Source organism: Theropithecus gelada, chromosome 16 (genome assembly GCF_003255815.1).
Source record: "Theropithecus gelada isolate Dixy chromosome 16, Tgel_1.0, whole genome shotgun sequence".
NCBI lineage: Eukaryota > Metazoa > Chordata > Mammalia > Primates > Cercopithecidae > Theropithecus > Theropithecus gelada.
In genome coordinates, this window is record NC_037684.1 from 73,525,876 (window position 1) to 73,541,726 (window position 15,851).

Sequence of the window (15,851 nt, forward strand, 5' to 3'; positions counted from 1 at the left end):
TTTTTTTTTTTTTTTTTTTTTTTTTGAGACAGAGTCTTGCACTGTCGCCCAGGCTGGAGTGCAGTGGCGTGATCCAGCTCACTGCAACCTCTGCCTCCTGGGTTCCAACGATTCTCCTGCCTCAGCTTCCCGAGTAGCTGGGATTACAGGCATCTGCCACCATGCCCAGCCAATTTTTGTATTTTTAGTAGAGACAGGGCTTCACCATGTTGATCAGGCTGGTCTGGAACTCCTGACCTCTTGTGATCCAACTGCCTCAGCCTCCCAAAGTGCTGGGATTACAGGCGTGAGCCACCACACCAGGCCAAATTTTTTCTTTTTTCTTTTTCTTTTTTTTTTTTTTGAGATGGAGTTTAGCTCTTATTGCCCAGGCTGGAGTGCAATGGTGCAATCTTGGCTCACTGCAACCTCCACCTCCTGGGTTTAAGAGATTCTCCTGCCGCGGCCTTCCAAATAGCTGGGATTACAGGCACCTGCCACCACTCCCGGCTAATTTTTTGTATTTAGTAGAGACAGGGTTTCACCATGTTGGTCAGACTGTTCTCGAACTCCTGACCTCACCGGTGATCCACCCGCTTCAGCCTCCCAAAGTGCTGGGATTACAGCTGTGAGCCATTAAATTTTTTTTAATGGCACTAGGTCAGACATTAAGACTCTCATGATGGAGGCATGGATAATAGATGTTTCCCAGGAGAGCTATGTGGATAGGAGGTTGGTTCTGACAGAGTTCAAGATCAGCAAAAAATAACTTATAGCAGAGGTTATGTGAGATGTCTTAGAGAAATAATTTAATGCCAAGGCAGCAAGAGCGTTTTTGTTTTTTGTTTTATTTTTTGCTGAGACAGAGTCTTGCTCTGTCACCCCGGCTGGAGTGCCGTGGTGCAATCACGGCTCACCGTAATCTCTGCCACCCAGATTCAACGAATTCTTGTGTCTCTGCCTCCCAAGTAGCTGAGATTACAGATATGCACTGCCACGCTCAGCTAATTTTTTGTACTTTTAGTAGAGATGGGGTTTCACCATGTTGGCTAGACTCCAGCCTGGACAACAGATGAGACCCTTTCGAAAGAAAGGAAGAAAAAAGTGAAAGGAAGCAAGGGGGAAAAGAGGGAGGTGGGGGAGTAAAGAGTGTACTAATTAGAAAGGGGCTGAGAGCCCTGGAAGAATAAAAAGGCAGTGTCAAGGAGAAAATATGGGGGAGAGGGAGTATTGCCTTGCCAAGGATGATGCCTTCAACGGCATTGCCCAAGGTCAGCAGACACCCTGGGCTCAGATTCCAGCTTACTCAGTACCCCTGAAGCTATGGCTTCCCAGGTGGCTTTGCAGAGCTGAGGGTATGTGAGGAGCTACTGTTACCAGCATTTTAGCCCACCAGATAGTTCATCTATTCATTCATTCAGCAAGTATTTAGGAGTGAACAAAATTGACAAAGTAGCCAGGTTGCAATAGCTTGAGCCTGTAATCCTGGCACCCTTTGGGAGGAGAAGGCAGTAGGATCACTTGAGTTCAGAGCCTGGGCAATAGAGTGAGACCCTCTCTCTGAAATACATATACATATATATAATATATGTATTTTATATTCATATTTATATTTTTAATATACATATTAAAATAATAATAGAAATAACTGACAAAACCCCTGTTCTCAAGACGTTTATTCTCTAGTGGAGGAAGCTGGCTGACCATCAAAGAAACAAACTAGGTAGGATGTTAGCTGGTGATGGGTACGAAGGAGAAAACGAAACCTGGGGAGGGAGATAGGAATTGTAGAGGGAGGAATACGACTTGAGAAAAGGAGGCTAGGGGTAGCCTCACTGAGCAGGTGACAGCCCAAAAGGAAGTGAGGGCGTGATCCTTGCAGATAGAGTGACAACATTCCCAGAGGAAGAAACAGCATGTTCAGGAGCCCTGAAGCAGGAGGCTGCATGTAGCCCAGTGTGACTGGGGCCAGGCAAGGCGGGGGAAGGTGACGTGAGATGTGGACAAACGGGAAACAGGTCAGATAGCGAAGGTTCTCGCAGGTTATTATAAGGACTTTAGGTTCCCTTGATTGGGTGAGAGGACTCTGTAGGGTTTTTAACAAAGCACAGCATAATCTGGGTTACTCTTTTCCTTTTAAAGACTTTATTTTGGCCGGGCGCGGTGGCTCAAGCCTGTAATCCCAGCACTTTGGGAGGCCGAGACGGGCGGATCATGAGGTCAGGAGATCGAGACCATCCTGGCTAACACAGTGAAACCCCGTCTCTACTAAAATACAAAAAAAAATTAGCCAGGCGAGGTGGCGGGCGCCTGTACTCCCAGCTACTTGGGAGGCTGAGGCAGGAGAATGGCGTGAACCCGGGAGGCGGGGCTTGCAGTGAGCTGAGATCCGGCCATTGCACTCCAGCCTGGGCGACAGAGCGAGACTCCGTCTCAAAAAAAAAAAAAAAAAGACTTTATTTTTATCTTTTTAGTTACCTTTATTTTGATTTGTGCAAATGTATTGGGTACATGTGCAACTGTGTTACATGCATAGATTGCATAGTGGTCAAGTCAGGGCTTTCAGTGCACCCACCATGTACATTGTACCCACTAACTAATTTCTCATCATCCACCCTCCCATCCCCCCAGCCCCTCACCCTTCTGAGTCTCCATTGTCTAGCATTCTACTCTACCTCCATGTGCACACATTTCTTAGTATCCACTTATGAGTGAGAACATGCAGTATTTTATTTTCTGCACCTGGCTCGTTTCACTTAAGATAATGACTGACCTCCATTTCCATCCATGATGCCGCCAAAAACATAATTTCATTCATTTTTTTTTTTTTTTTTGAGACGGAGACTCCCTCTGTCACCCATGCTAGAGTGCAGTGACTCGCTCTCTGCTCACTGCAACCTCCACCTCCCAGGTTCAAGCGATTCTCCTGCCTCAGTCTCCTGAGTAGCTGGGATTACAGGTGTGCACCACCACGCCTGGCGAATTTTTTTTTTTTTTAGAAGAGATGGGGTTTTACCGTATTGGTCAGGTTGGTCTCAAACTCCTGATCTCGTGATCCGCCCGCCTCAGCCTCACAAAGTGTTGGGATTACAGGCGTGAGCCACCGCACCCGGCCAATAATTTCATTCTTCTTATGGCTGAGTGATATTCCATTGTGTATATGCACCACACTTTCTTTATTCATTCACCTGTTGAAGGACACGTAGGTCGATTTTATATCTTTGCTATTGTGAATAATGCTGCGATAAACATACAAGTGCAGGTATCCCTTTGATGCACTAATTTCTTTTTGTTTGGGTAGATACCCATAGAGGGATTGCTGGATCAAAAGACAGTATGGTTCTATTTTCAGTTTTTGAGAGATCTTCACACTGTTTTCCACAGAGGCTGTACTGATTTACATTCCTACCAACAGCATATAAAGAGTTCCCTTTTCTCTGCAGCCTCACCAACATCTGTTATTTTTTGTCCGTTTAATAATAGCCATTCCGACTGGTGTGAGATGATATCTCATTGTGGTTTTAATGGGCATTTTGTTGATGATTAGTGGTGCTGAGCATTTTTTAGGACTTTACTTTTTAAAGCAGTTTTAGGTTCACGGCAAAATTAAGCAGAAAGTCCAGCGAGTTCCCACACACCCCCTGCCCCCACTGCATGCACAGCCTTCCCCACTGTCAACATCCCCCACCACAGTGCTTCATTGGTCACAATCCATCGGGCTGCACTGACACACTCTAATCACCTGAAGTCCACTGTTTACAGGAGGGTTTTTACATTAGTGTCTACTCTTGGTGATAGACGTACTATGGGTTTGGACAAATGCCAAAGTTGGGAGAAGTTCACTTCTCTTCCTAGTTTGCTAGGAGTTTTTTTGTGTTGTTTTGTTTTAATCAGAAATGAATGTTGGATTTTGTCAAGTGCTTTTTCTGGTTTACTTTTTAACAGTTGGATCTTTCCCTCACAAATCAATACATTCGGCTTCTGGGATAAATGTCACAGCCTCTAGGATTGTGATTAACGTGAACTCTTGAGAGAGACTCTCACCCCAATCTCTGGGTGCTCATGAAATCAGGTTCACGGAAGTGCCAGGCCAAGTCCTGCATCCCAACCGAGGTGGTTTCTCTAGAGCAGGCGTCCCGCTGTGAAGCCTTAGGGAGGACATGGGCTGCAGCTTCTCAGGGTGACCCCTTGGCTGTCATGGCGCAGCGCCGTGGGCTGACCTCCCGGTGTGTCTCCGGGCTTCCCATTTGGTTCTACTGATGTATCTGCCTATGTCTGCACTGAGATCACACACACAGTTTTAGTTCTTGTTGCCGGTGGGTTTTGCTTCTTCCTTCCTTTGAAGAAGGCTGGCAGCCTCCAAGAGCTTCCTCCCCAAGAGGCGTGGCCTGTAGGCATGTGTGTGCCGTGTGGTTGACCTCGGGCAAGCTCCCGACCACATCCCCAAGAGGCAGAGGAGATGGCTTCGGGCCCCCTGCGCAGGGCAGGGCGTTCACTTCCTCTTGAGTTGGGGGAAGATATCAGCTCAGCAATTCTCACCACAGTGGGCAGAAAAAGGGAAATATGAGTTTCCCAGTGTTAGCAATTATGCAGAAGGCAGAAATCAGTCCTCCTGATTACAGACTCCTCTAAGGAGGAACTGAGGGCTGCAGGGGCTGCACAGAAAGAATAGCCTTGGGAATAAGATCATGAGATAGGTCTGTCTTCATAATAAATCAGAAAAACCAACACTTTAGTTTTATTTATTTATTTTTGAGACATAATTTCCCTTTTGTCGCCCAGACTGGAGTGCGATGGCACAGTCTCAGCTCCTGCAACCTCTGCCTCCTGGGTTCAAGCGATTCTCCTGCCTCAGCCTCCTAAGTAACTGGGATTACAGGCGCCTGCCACCACGCCTAGCTAATGTTTGTATTTTTAGTAGAGATGGGGGCTCACCATGTTGGCCAAGCTGATCTTGAACTCCTGACCTCAGGTGATCCACCCGTCTCGGCCTCCCAAAGTGCTGGGATTACAGGTGTGAGCCACTGCCCCCGGCCACCAACTCTTTACTCTCATCTTCGTAATACATCATCAGGACCTCCTGACTGTCCCACCAGTGTTTCACAAGTCAGTGAACTTGTCTCTATCTCTGTCTGCCACCAGCAGTCACTAAACATCATCATCTCCATTTCTACAGATGGCACAGAGGCCCAGAGAGGTGAAGGAAAGCCTAAAGTCCTACAGCCAGGATGTGGCACAATTTGAAACCGAACCTACTTTACTGCAAACAGCACAGCGTAGATGAAGCCTGGCCTTTTCCAGCACTAGCCTGAGCTTGGACTAGTGGAGCAGTTCTCAAACCTTTCATCTCAGAAATCCTTCACACCCTGAAAATGTCTTGAGAATCCCAAAGAGCTTTGGTTTATGTAGACTAGACCTATTGACATATGCATAATGTATCAGAAATTTAAAACAGAAATTGGCCAGGTGTGGTGCCTCACACCTGTAAGCTCAGCAATTTGGGAGGCTGAGGCAGGAGTATCCCTTGAGCCCAGAAGTTTGAGACCAGCCTGGGCAGTAAGTGAGATCCCATGTCTAAAAAGAATTTCTAAATTAGCCCAGCACAGTGGCTCACGTCTGTGCTTCCAGCTAACCAAGGTGGGAGGATTGCTTCAGCTCAAGAGGTCAAGACCGCAGTGAGCTGTGATTGTACCACTCACTGCCCTCCAGCCTGAGTAACAGAGTGAGAACCTGATTTTCAAAAGAGACAGAAATGGCCGGGCGCGGTGGCTCATGCCTGTAATCCCAGCACTTTGGGAGGCCGAGACGGGCGGATCACGACGTCAGGAGATGGAGACCATCCTGGCTAACCCGGTGAAACCCCGTCTCTACTAAAAAATACAAAAAACAAGCCAGGCGAGGTGGCCTGCGCCTGTAGTCCCAGCTACTTGGGAGGCTGAGGCAGGAGAATGGCGTAAACCCGGGAGGCGGAGCTTGTAGTGAAATGAGATCCGGCCACTGCACTCCAGCCTGGGCGACAGAGCGAGACTCTGTCTCAAAAAAAAAAAAAAAAAAAAAAAGAGACAGAAATGTTTGGCTGGGCACAGTGGCTCATGCCTGTAATCCCAGTACTGTGGGAGGCCAAGGTGGGTGGATCACCTGAGGTGAGAAGTTTCAGACCAGCCTGGCCAACATGATGAAACCCCCATCTCTACTAGAAAGGCAAAAAAAAAAAAAAAAAAAAAAAAAAAAAAAAATTAGCCAAGCCTGGTGGCGGGTGCCTGTAATTCCAGCTACTCAGGAGGCTGAGGCAAGAAGAATTGCTTCAACCTGGAAGGCAGCGGTTGCAGTGAGCCGAGATCGTGCCACTGCACTCCAGCCTGGGCGACAGAGCAAGACTTTGTTTCAAAAAAAAGTTAAAGTTTTTTTTTTTTGGTAGAGAAGTATTTCACTATGTTGCCCAGGCTGGTTTCAAACTCCCAGGTTCAAGCTATCCTTCCACCTCGGCCTCCCAAACCACTGGGATTACAGATGTGCCACCACACCTGGCCTTCCTTGTCAAGATAATGTCTTTTATTTACTTATTTTTATTTTTATTTTTTGAGAGGGAGTCTCGCTCTGTCGCCAGGCTGGAGTGCAATGGTGTGATCTTGGCTCACTGCAACCTCTGCCTCCCAGGTTCAAGTGATTATCCTGCCTGAGCCTCCCAAGTAGCTGGGATTACAGGTGTGCACCACCACGCCCAGCTGATTTCTTTGTATGTTTTTAGTAGAGACGGGGGTCTCAACATGTTGGCCAGGATAGTCTTGATCTCCTGACCTTGCGATCCACCGACTTGGCCTCCCAAAGTGCTGGGATTATAGGCATGAGCCACTGCGCCCAGCGGACAATGTCTTTTAAATACTCACGTCTAAATAGTTAGTTGGTCAGTTTTTCTTTCAAGTAAAAATGGTAATCCACGAAAACAGTGGCTAAGTCTGCTCACAACCCAGACAACTGCACAAGTGCTTTTCCGAGAGTTGATATTTAATGAAATTAGTAATTGTTACTGCTTCACCAAGAACATTCCTTGGGAAAGTGGCTAACTGGCATTTTTTTTTTAATGGAGTCTTGCTCTGCTGCCCAGGCTGGAGTGCTGTGACGTGATCTCGGCTTACTGCACCTCCATCTCCCAGGTTCACGTGATTCTCCTACCTCAGCCTCCCGAAGTAGCTGGGATTACAGGTGCCCACCACCACTCACGGCTAATTTTTTTGTATTTTTAGTAGAGACGGGGTTTCACCATGTTGGCCAGGCTGGTCTCGAACTCCAGACCTCAAGTGATCCACTTGCTTTGCCTCCCAAAGTGCTGGGATTACAGGTGTGAGCCACTGTGGCCGGCGGGCTTTTTCTTTTTATGGTGAGTGCATGGTGGTGAAGATTTCAATAATGAGTGGCACAGGTCAGTGTCACTGTCCAGATTTCCGTTGTGGTGCTAGTTTCACCCACCCTTACTTTTGTATCATCAGTGCAAATATTCACACAATGCCACATAGTAACACCCTATACCTCAGTATTAAGGTTTTGACCTCGCAGAACCCCTGATAGTGTGTTGGAGACCTAATAGGAACCCTCACAGTCCACACTTCGAGAGCCATTGAATTAATCTATCAGTTTCAACAATATACTTAAAACCTAAAGAAAAGGGCCGGGCCCAGTGGCTCATTGGTACTAGGTTTACAGGTGTGAGTCACTGCACCCGGCTTTTTTTTTTCTTTCTTTTTTTTTTTTTTTTTTGAGACGGAGTCTTGCTCTGTCATCCAGGCTGGAGTGAAGTGGCATGATCTTGGCTCACTGCAACCTCTGTCTCCTGGGTTCAAACTATTCTCATGACTCAGCCTCCCGGGAAAAAAAAAAAAAAGAGAGAAAAGATTGAATTTTCTATTATAAATCATTTATTAAAACTAGACCCTCAAAAAGTTTCATTTATTTATTATTTAGCCACTCCCATGTTACAGTTTTTATTAAACTGTCTAAATCAGGATGGATTGTTTTTTTTCTGAGACTGAGTCTTGCTCTTTCGCCCAGGCTAAAGTGCAGTGGCATGATTTTGACTGACTGTAACCTCTGCCTCCCACGTTCAAGTGATTCTCCCACCTCAGCCTCCTGAGTAGATGGGATTACAGGCATTCGCTACCACACCCAGCTAATTTTTGTATTTTTAGTAGAGATAGGGTTTCACTATGTTGGTCAGGCAGGTCTTGAACTCCTGGTCTCAGGTGATCTGCCCACATTGGCCTCCCAAGTGCTGTGATTACACACTGGGCTGAGTCACAGGAAAAAAAAAAATGTAATAGATGCTTTCAGATATTTCTTCTGCTAGCTCCACATAATTCACAAGATGCACTAAACAATCTTTAAAGTCTTAAAATTTGCATTTAAGGACATTATTAAAATACTTTAATGTGAAATAATAGACGTGGCATTGATAATGGTAGGAAATGACAGCTTGACTCCCAGGTGTTCCGGAAAGTTGTTGCAGTAGCCTTGGGGACAATGCTGCCCAGACCTTCCCCGGAGGACGGACATGCTGTGAGGCTGGGGTAGCACATAAGCGTCCAGCAGTCACCTCCTCCCGGCCTCAGCGGCAGAGCAGCCTCACCGCCCTGTCAGGGGGCCTCTGGGTGGCCCCACCAGGTGGCTGAGTGAGGCGGGATGTTTTGGCTCAATGCGGGACAACTCTGACTGCCGTTCTGCTCCAGACCTTTCCGCTGAGGAGGTTAGGCGTCGTCGAGCCTGCATCACAGTCCTCTTCTGTCCAGTTCTGCTTCCAGCTCCCATTTTTATCCCTGGTGTTAATCCCTAATATAATCATCTTGTACCTCAAGTCCAGGTCAGCATCTGTTTGCAGAGAACGCAACCAAGGACAGTTGTTTTGTCATTTCAGTGGGTCTTTGTTTTGCAAGAGGGAGCTCAAATCTAGATTGCAATGGCACATCTACATTGGTCGTCTTTTTCTTTTTCTTTTTCTTTTTTTTTTCTGAGACCAAGTCTTGCTCTGTCGCCCAGGCTGGAGTGCAATGGTGCCATCTTGGCTCACTGCGACCTCCGCCTCCTGGGTTCAAGTGATTCTCCTGCCTCAGCCTCCCGAGTAGCTGGGATTACAGGTGTGCGCCATCATACCCGGCTAATTTTTGTATTTTTAGTAGAGACGGGATTTCACCATGTTGGCCAGGCTGGTCTCGAACTCCTGACCTCAAGTGATCCACCCACCTTGGCCTCCCAGAGTGCTGGGATTATAGGCATGAGCCACTGCACTCGGCCGGTCTTATTCTTTTTTGAAGTTCTAGGAAATCCATCATGGCTGAAAAAGCTCTATTCTTTCTAAACCATACAGTAGATTCTGTTGACATTTTTGAAGTGCTTCCAGATAGCTGAACAGGTGGAGTTTCCTGGAGGGTGCTGTGCCTGGAGAGGACACAGAAGCTCCATGCCCCTTCCCACATTGCTTGACCTGTGCATCTGTTCATCTAGGACACATGCTCACCAGAGCCCAGATGAAGAAGTAAGAGCTATGGACAACAGCGTGGTGAACAGAACTGGGGAACCCAGCTTCTTCTTGATCCCATTTCATAGTCCTTTTGGACATGACCTTATCAGACGGGCTGGAAGTAGGAGTTGGCAGGGCCTCTGGCACCTTCCTGGATATGGTCCCAACCTAACTTCCCAGCCCCATCTCCCACTATTCTATCCAACCCATCCAACCATGTCCCTTATATTCCTGTTATGTCAAACAGCCCACTGGTTCCTACAAATGCCACATTTTGAACACGCTCTTTTCACTCACCTTTCCTACTTGGCAAGCTCTGATACATCTTTCCAGACTTTTCTCCAACATGACTTTCTTCCAGAAAACTTTGCAACCCCAAGCAATGTTATAGAGTCGTCGTCTTCTGGTTTCACCACGTTGGCCAGGCTGATCTCGAACTCCTGACCTCAAGTGATCCTCCTGCCTTGGCCTCCCAAAATGCTGGGATTACAGGTGTGAGCCACCGTGCCCAGCCTGGTCAATTGTTTTATTTTTTGTAGAGATGAGGTTTTCCTATGTTGCCCAGACTGGTCTTGAACTGCTGAGCTCAAGCAATCTGCCCGTCTCATTCTCCCAAAGTGCTGGAGTTACAGGCGTGGGCCACTGTGCCTGGCCTGAAATGCAATTTTTTTTTTTTTTTTTGGAGATGGAATCTTGCTCTGTTGCTTAGGCTGGAGTGCAGTGGGCGATCTCGGCTCAGCGCAAGCTCCGCCTCCCGGGTTCACGCCATTCTCCTGCCTCAGCCTCCCAAGTAGCTGGGACTACAGGCACCCGCCACCACCCCCGGCTAATTTTTTGTATTTTTGAGTAGAGACGGGGTTTCGCCGTGTTAGCCAAGATGGCCTCGATCTCCTGACCTTGTGATCTGCCCGTCTCAGCCTCCGAAAGTGCTGGGATTACAGGCGTGAGCCACCGCACCTGGCCAAATTTTATACTGATTTTTGCACAATATAAAAAGATGCTCCTTGCTGGTTTTTTTTTTTTTTCATTGCATCAAAATATTCCTAGGCTGAACTTTATTACTGATACTGTTTCAGCAAACTTATATTTATTATTCAGAAGATTTGTTATTATGGTATTTTTTAAAACTTTAAAGAACATACTCAAAATTTGTTATTGCTTCCTTTTATGTGCTTATTTTTCATATTTTATTGTAAATTCTTGCATTTATAAATATTAAAGCACTGCACCCTAACTATTCACAAGAATTTCAAAGCATCAGCAATGTAATCAAACTAGAAACAATAGAACCAAAATAGAAGGAATAGAAATGATGTAATTTGAAGATAATAATAAACTGGCTATTCTTCTGCATCTTGGAATGCTCCCTGCCCAGCAGAATATTTCTCACATTTATTTTCACAGGAGACATTTTATCATCAGAGCATTTCTATAGCACTGGATGATAAACTAAACAGTTTATATTAGAATTTATATTAGTAATTAATTTTTTTTTGAGACAGTGTCTCTTTCTGTCACCCAGGCTGGAGTTCAGTGGCGCGATCCCGGCTCACCACAACCTCCCACTCCTGGGTTCAAGCAATTCTCCTGCCTCAGCCTCCTGAGTAGCTGGGATTGCAGGCGAATGCCACCACACCTGGCTGATTGTGTGTGTGTGTGTGTGATGGATTTTTGCTCTTCTCATCCAGGCTGGAGTGCAATGGTGCAATCTTGGTTTACTGAAACCTCCGCCTCCTAGGTTCAAGTGATTCTCCTGCCTTAGCCTCCCTAGTAGCTGGGATTACAGGCACCCACCACCACGCCTGGCTAATTTTTGTATTTTTTTTTTTTTTTTTTGAGACGGAGTCTCGCTCTGCCGCCCAGGCTGGAGTGCAGTGGCCCGATCTCAGCTCACTGCAAGCTCCGCCTCCCGGGTTCACGCCATTCTCCTGCCTCAGCCTCCCGAGTAGTTGGGACTACAGGCGCCCGCCACCGCGCCCGGCTATTTTTTTGTATTTTTTTAGTAGAGACGGAGTTTCACCGTGTTAGCCAGGATGGTCTCGATCTCCTGACCTCGTGATCCACCCGTCTCGGCCTCCCAAAGTGCTGGGATTACAGGCTTGAGCCACCGCGCCCGGCCTAATTTTTGTATTTTTAATAGAGATAGGGTTTCACCATGTTGGCCAGGCTAGTCTGGAACTCCTGACCTCAGGTGATCCACCCACCTCAGCCTCCCAAAGTGCTGGGATTACAGGCATGAGCCCCTGTGCCTGGCCTATATTACTAATTAATTTTACCTCTCATTGCAGTTACTGTTATTCTATTTACTAACTGGTATTGAAGATTTCAACAGTTTAGCATGTTTAAACACACATGCACCTACACACACAGGACAAATTAAGAACAATGAACATAAATCAAATTGACAATTTCCAGTGATTTTAGAGGTAAACTAGAAATCTCCCCTGGCCTCCATTCTCAAATGAAGCTTAAATTTGATCTAGGGTGAACGCTTCTTGGGGTGCCTATGTGCCTATGAGTTCTGGGGACTCAGAATGCCCACAGGCTTGTGTTGGGGGCCGCCATAGTTACGTGATCCTGCCTTCCTCAGTCCCATTCCTGGCTTCCAATGATTGTTCAGGGCCCAGCACCCAGCTGAAGTTAGGTTGATCAGAATCCCTTCCTTAAGAATTTGGTGGCTGGGCGTGGTGGCTCATGCCTGTAATCGTAGCACTTTGGGAGGCTGAGGCAGTTGGATTACCTAAGGTCAGGAGTTCAAGACCAGCCTGACCAACATGGTGAAACCCCGCCTCTACTAAAAATGCAGAAAAATTTTTAGCTGGGTGCAGTGGCACGCGTCTGTAATCCCAGCTACTTGGGAGGCTGAGGCAGGAGAATCGCTTGAACCCGGAAGGCGGAGGTTGCAGTAAGCCGAGATGGTACCACCGTACTCCACCCTGGGCGACAGAGCGAGACTTTGTCTCAAAAAAAAAAAAAAAAAAAGAATTTGGTTTGGAGACGGGGGCTGCCATTGTCACCATGTAGGAGATCTCAGGCAAGAGAACAAAGCAGGGGCACAGACGGAAGGTGGTTCTCTTTGAGATCCTGGTTCTGCGGGTAGTTTGCTTTTGAAGCCCGACCTGGAACTCTGAGAAGCACACCTGTATCTTTATCTACATTCTTTATTTTTCACTTTATCACATTTGACGTTTGCTATTTGCTACCAACATAGTCCTAACTAAACATTTTTTAGCAAAGCACCCCCTGCCTCCTGCCCCCACTTCTTTTCTGACCCTTGAGGTAAGAAATCCTGCACATTTTGCTTTTCAAATGGATAGGTCCATGGGGCCCATGTTTGGCCTGTGAATGAATACAGGACACGACCCATGTCCAAATGAAGGGCCTATCCGTGGTTTCTTCAAAATACCTTCATGTGGCTGGGTGCGGTGGCTCATGCCTGTAATCCCAGCACTTTGGGAGGCCGAAGCGGGCGGATGGCTTGAAGTTGGGAGTTTTGAGACCAGCCTAGCCAACATGGTGAAACCCTATCTCTACTAAAAATAAAAAAAATTAGCCGGGCATGCTGGTGCAGGTCTGTAATCCCAGCTACTCAGGAAGCTGAGGCAGGAGAATCACTTGAACCCACGAGGCGGAAGTTGCAGTGGGCCTAAATCGTGCCACTGCACTCCAAACTGGGCCACAGAGCAAGACTGTCTGAAAACAAAAAAACAGGCCGGGCGTGGTGGCTCACGCCTGTAATCCCAGCACTTTGGAAGGCCAAGGCAGGCTGATCGCTTGGAGTCGGGGGTTTGAGACCAGCCTGGCCAACATGGTGAAATCCCATCTCTACTAAGACACAAAAATTAGCAGGGTGTGGTGGTGCCTGCCTGTAATTCTAGCTGCTTGGGAGGCTCAGGCAGGAGAATCACGTGCACTTGGGAGGCAGAGGTTGCAGTGAGCTGAGATTGTGCTACCGCACTCCAGCCTTGGTGACAGAGTGAGATTCTGTCTCGAAAAAAAAAAAAAAAAAAAAGTAAAGAAAAGGCTAGACTGTAGAGAATCTTTCAGTGAGGTAAGGAATCATTTCCATCCATTGTTGGGTGTACGTGCAATCTTGCTTAAGTTGCTGTCAACTTTTGAAGGCTCCAGATTTTCAGTGTCTAACACAACCACCTGGGCCAGATGTAAGTAAGGACAGGATGACGTAAGGGTGCACAGTAGCAGAAGCAGAAACCCAAGGCCCTAGGTTTTGAGCGTGTGAGGAAGGAGGGTTCTCTCAGCTGACTCTGTCACGGTTCAGAGATCAGCTTGCAGGGACAGGCAGCGGCCGTCGAGGTGGTGAAAGACCCTGAAAGCACAAACCCTAAACAATGGAACACACACTCAAGTGTGGGGCCTGCGTTTCCTCATCGTTTCAAGCATATTGTTTAGTAAATGGTTTCATAAGGTACTTCCTTGCGGGAAACCTGACAGTCTGTTCCTTGTCACTTGAACAACTTTAACAATCAGGTAGAAAAGAAAGCTCCCTTCGGCCATTTGAAGTAAGCCCGAGGTCAAACTAGCCTGACACTGGGAGCCCCCAGGAGAGCCTTGAAAACGTGTGCGATCCTGAGTCGGTATGCAGAGGCGATTCTCTGCGAAGAGGACCCTGAGCTTGACCAGCTTCTCGCAGAGTCAAGGGACCACCAAAAGGTGCAGAATCCCGCCTGTCACCGTCCCTCTAGGGATCCGGAAAGAGTAAACCCCGAGAGGCGTCCGAAGGCCGGCAGCTCGGCAGCATTAACTCTGGTTTTCGAGGGCGCGGGCAAAGCCTGGAGTAGCAGTCGCTCCTTTGCTCTGGCAGGAATTTGGCGGTCTACCCTGCAGAGATTCTCCCGTCCTGCCTGCAGCTGGGGTTCAAGACTCGCTTCTCTGAAGTCCGCCTCCCAGCGGCCTGGAGCCCGGGGCGTGGTCGGCTGGAATCTGCTCCCCAGGCCCAGAACAGAGCCTGCAGCCCGTAACCCGCGGTGGCCGCAGCGGGTCGCGCCCGCCGTCCCCGCCTCAGGAGCAGCTGAGGATCTCCCCAGCTGCGGGCGCCCCGCCCGGGCCGCACTCCTTTCCCCGGCGGAGGGAGCGGGCTGGCGCTGCGGCCTTCAAGGCGCGCGGACGTCGCGGAGGGCAGCCAGTCGCGCGGGAGCGGGTAGCGCGCGTGAGGGCGTTGGGCGCCGCCGCGAGGCTGGGAAGCGCGGGGCCGCGGCGGTGCGGGTTCTAGGGCGGCGGCTCCCGCCGCCGCAGCAGCGCCCCGGGCGGGGAGGGCCGGGGAGGCCGGACGAGCTGGGGATGGAGAGTACCAGGCCCCTCACTGCCTCAGAGCGCGTGTGCGGCTCCGGGCGCGCACAGTGACGGTGACAGCGTCCCTGGCCCGGCAGCGCCGAGGCCGCTTCGCCAGACAGCCCGCGACCGGCGGCAGGCCGGGCCATGAGGAGCGGCCGGGGCCGGGCCGGGCCTCGCTGACCCCGGCTCCGCGCGGCGGCCTCCCCCGTTTCCGCTCCGGCCTCTCGGCATGAGAGTCCGCCCGGGCCAGGGGCTGCGGCTGCCCCAGACTCGCCGCCAGCTGGCGCGCTCCGGGGCCGCAGACCCGCGGTGCTGATACCTGCGCCGCGCTACGCCGCCAGCCCGCCCACTGTGTGCCCCGGGGGCGCGGCCATGGAGGTGGTGGGCGACTTCGAGTACAGCAAGAGGGATCTCGTGGGACACGGGGCCTTCGCCGTGGTCTTCCGGGGGCGGCACCGCCAGGTGAGCGCCGGCCGGGGCGAGGCCGGGCCCCGGGCGGCAGGCACGGGGCTAGGTGGTTCTGAAACTTGGCGCAGCCGCGGGCCGAGCCCCCCGCCACGGCTAGCCGCCTGGGGATGCTATTGTGCGCGCAGCCCGTCTCGCGGTTTGTTTTGGTCCTTTGAGGGTTGTTGTGAGGCCCAAGCCTCTGGCAGCGCTCCGCCTACCGACCGGCTGCTGCTGACCCTCCTGTGTGCCCGGGACCCACCCCGCGGGCCGATCGCAGGAGCCTTTGCACCCAGGTTGCCCTCGACCCAAAATAGACGGTACTGCCCCGTGCAGACTCGAGGCTTGGGCGTGAATGGACCTTTGGTTTTTTTCCCCGTGCCCAGGGCTGGTCACCTTTGAGGTTGATAATTACAGACCCAGCGGAAAATGGGCGATGTCCCATTAGCCTCAGGCTTTCTCAGCCTGGGAGGTGTCACCTTTCTCAGCACTGGTCCCCTGCACCCCGAAGAGCCCCGGCACCGTTTTCTCCCCCGGAGTCAGATAGATGAGCTCCGGGTGAGAAAGGTGATTGGACAATTCATTTTCAATCACAATGAACATGAAATCATGTTTAAGCCTTAAATTT

At 49.5% G+C, this 15,851-nt stretch overlaps 1 protein-coding gene across 2 annotated transcripts in view; it reads left to right on the plus strand.

The window, feature by feature from the left end:
- Window positions 1-14,629: 14,629 nt before the first annotated feature.
- The window catches only part of ULK2 (unc-51 like autophagy activating kinase 2), a 102,777-nt gene continuing 101,555 nt past the window's right edge, over window positions 14,630-15,851 (plus strand). Inside the window, exon 1 of one of the 2 annotated variants that reach the window (XM_025362878.1) lies at window positions 14,630-15,241. In XM_025362878.1, the coding sequence (XP_025218663.1) occupies window positions 15,152-15,241 (90 nt within the window). In that variant the 5' untranslated portion in view covers window positions 14,630-15,151. The remainder of the gene's footprint in view (window positions 15,242-15,851) is intronic. The other variant, XM_025362877.1, reaches the window with a different exon arrangement.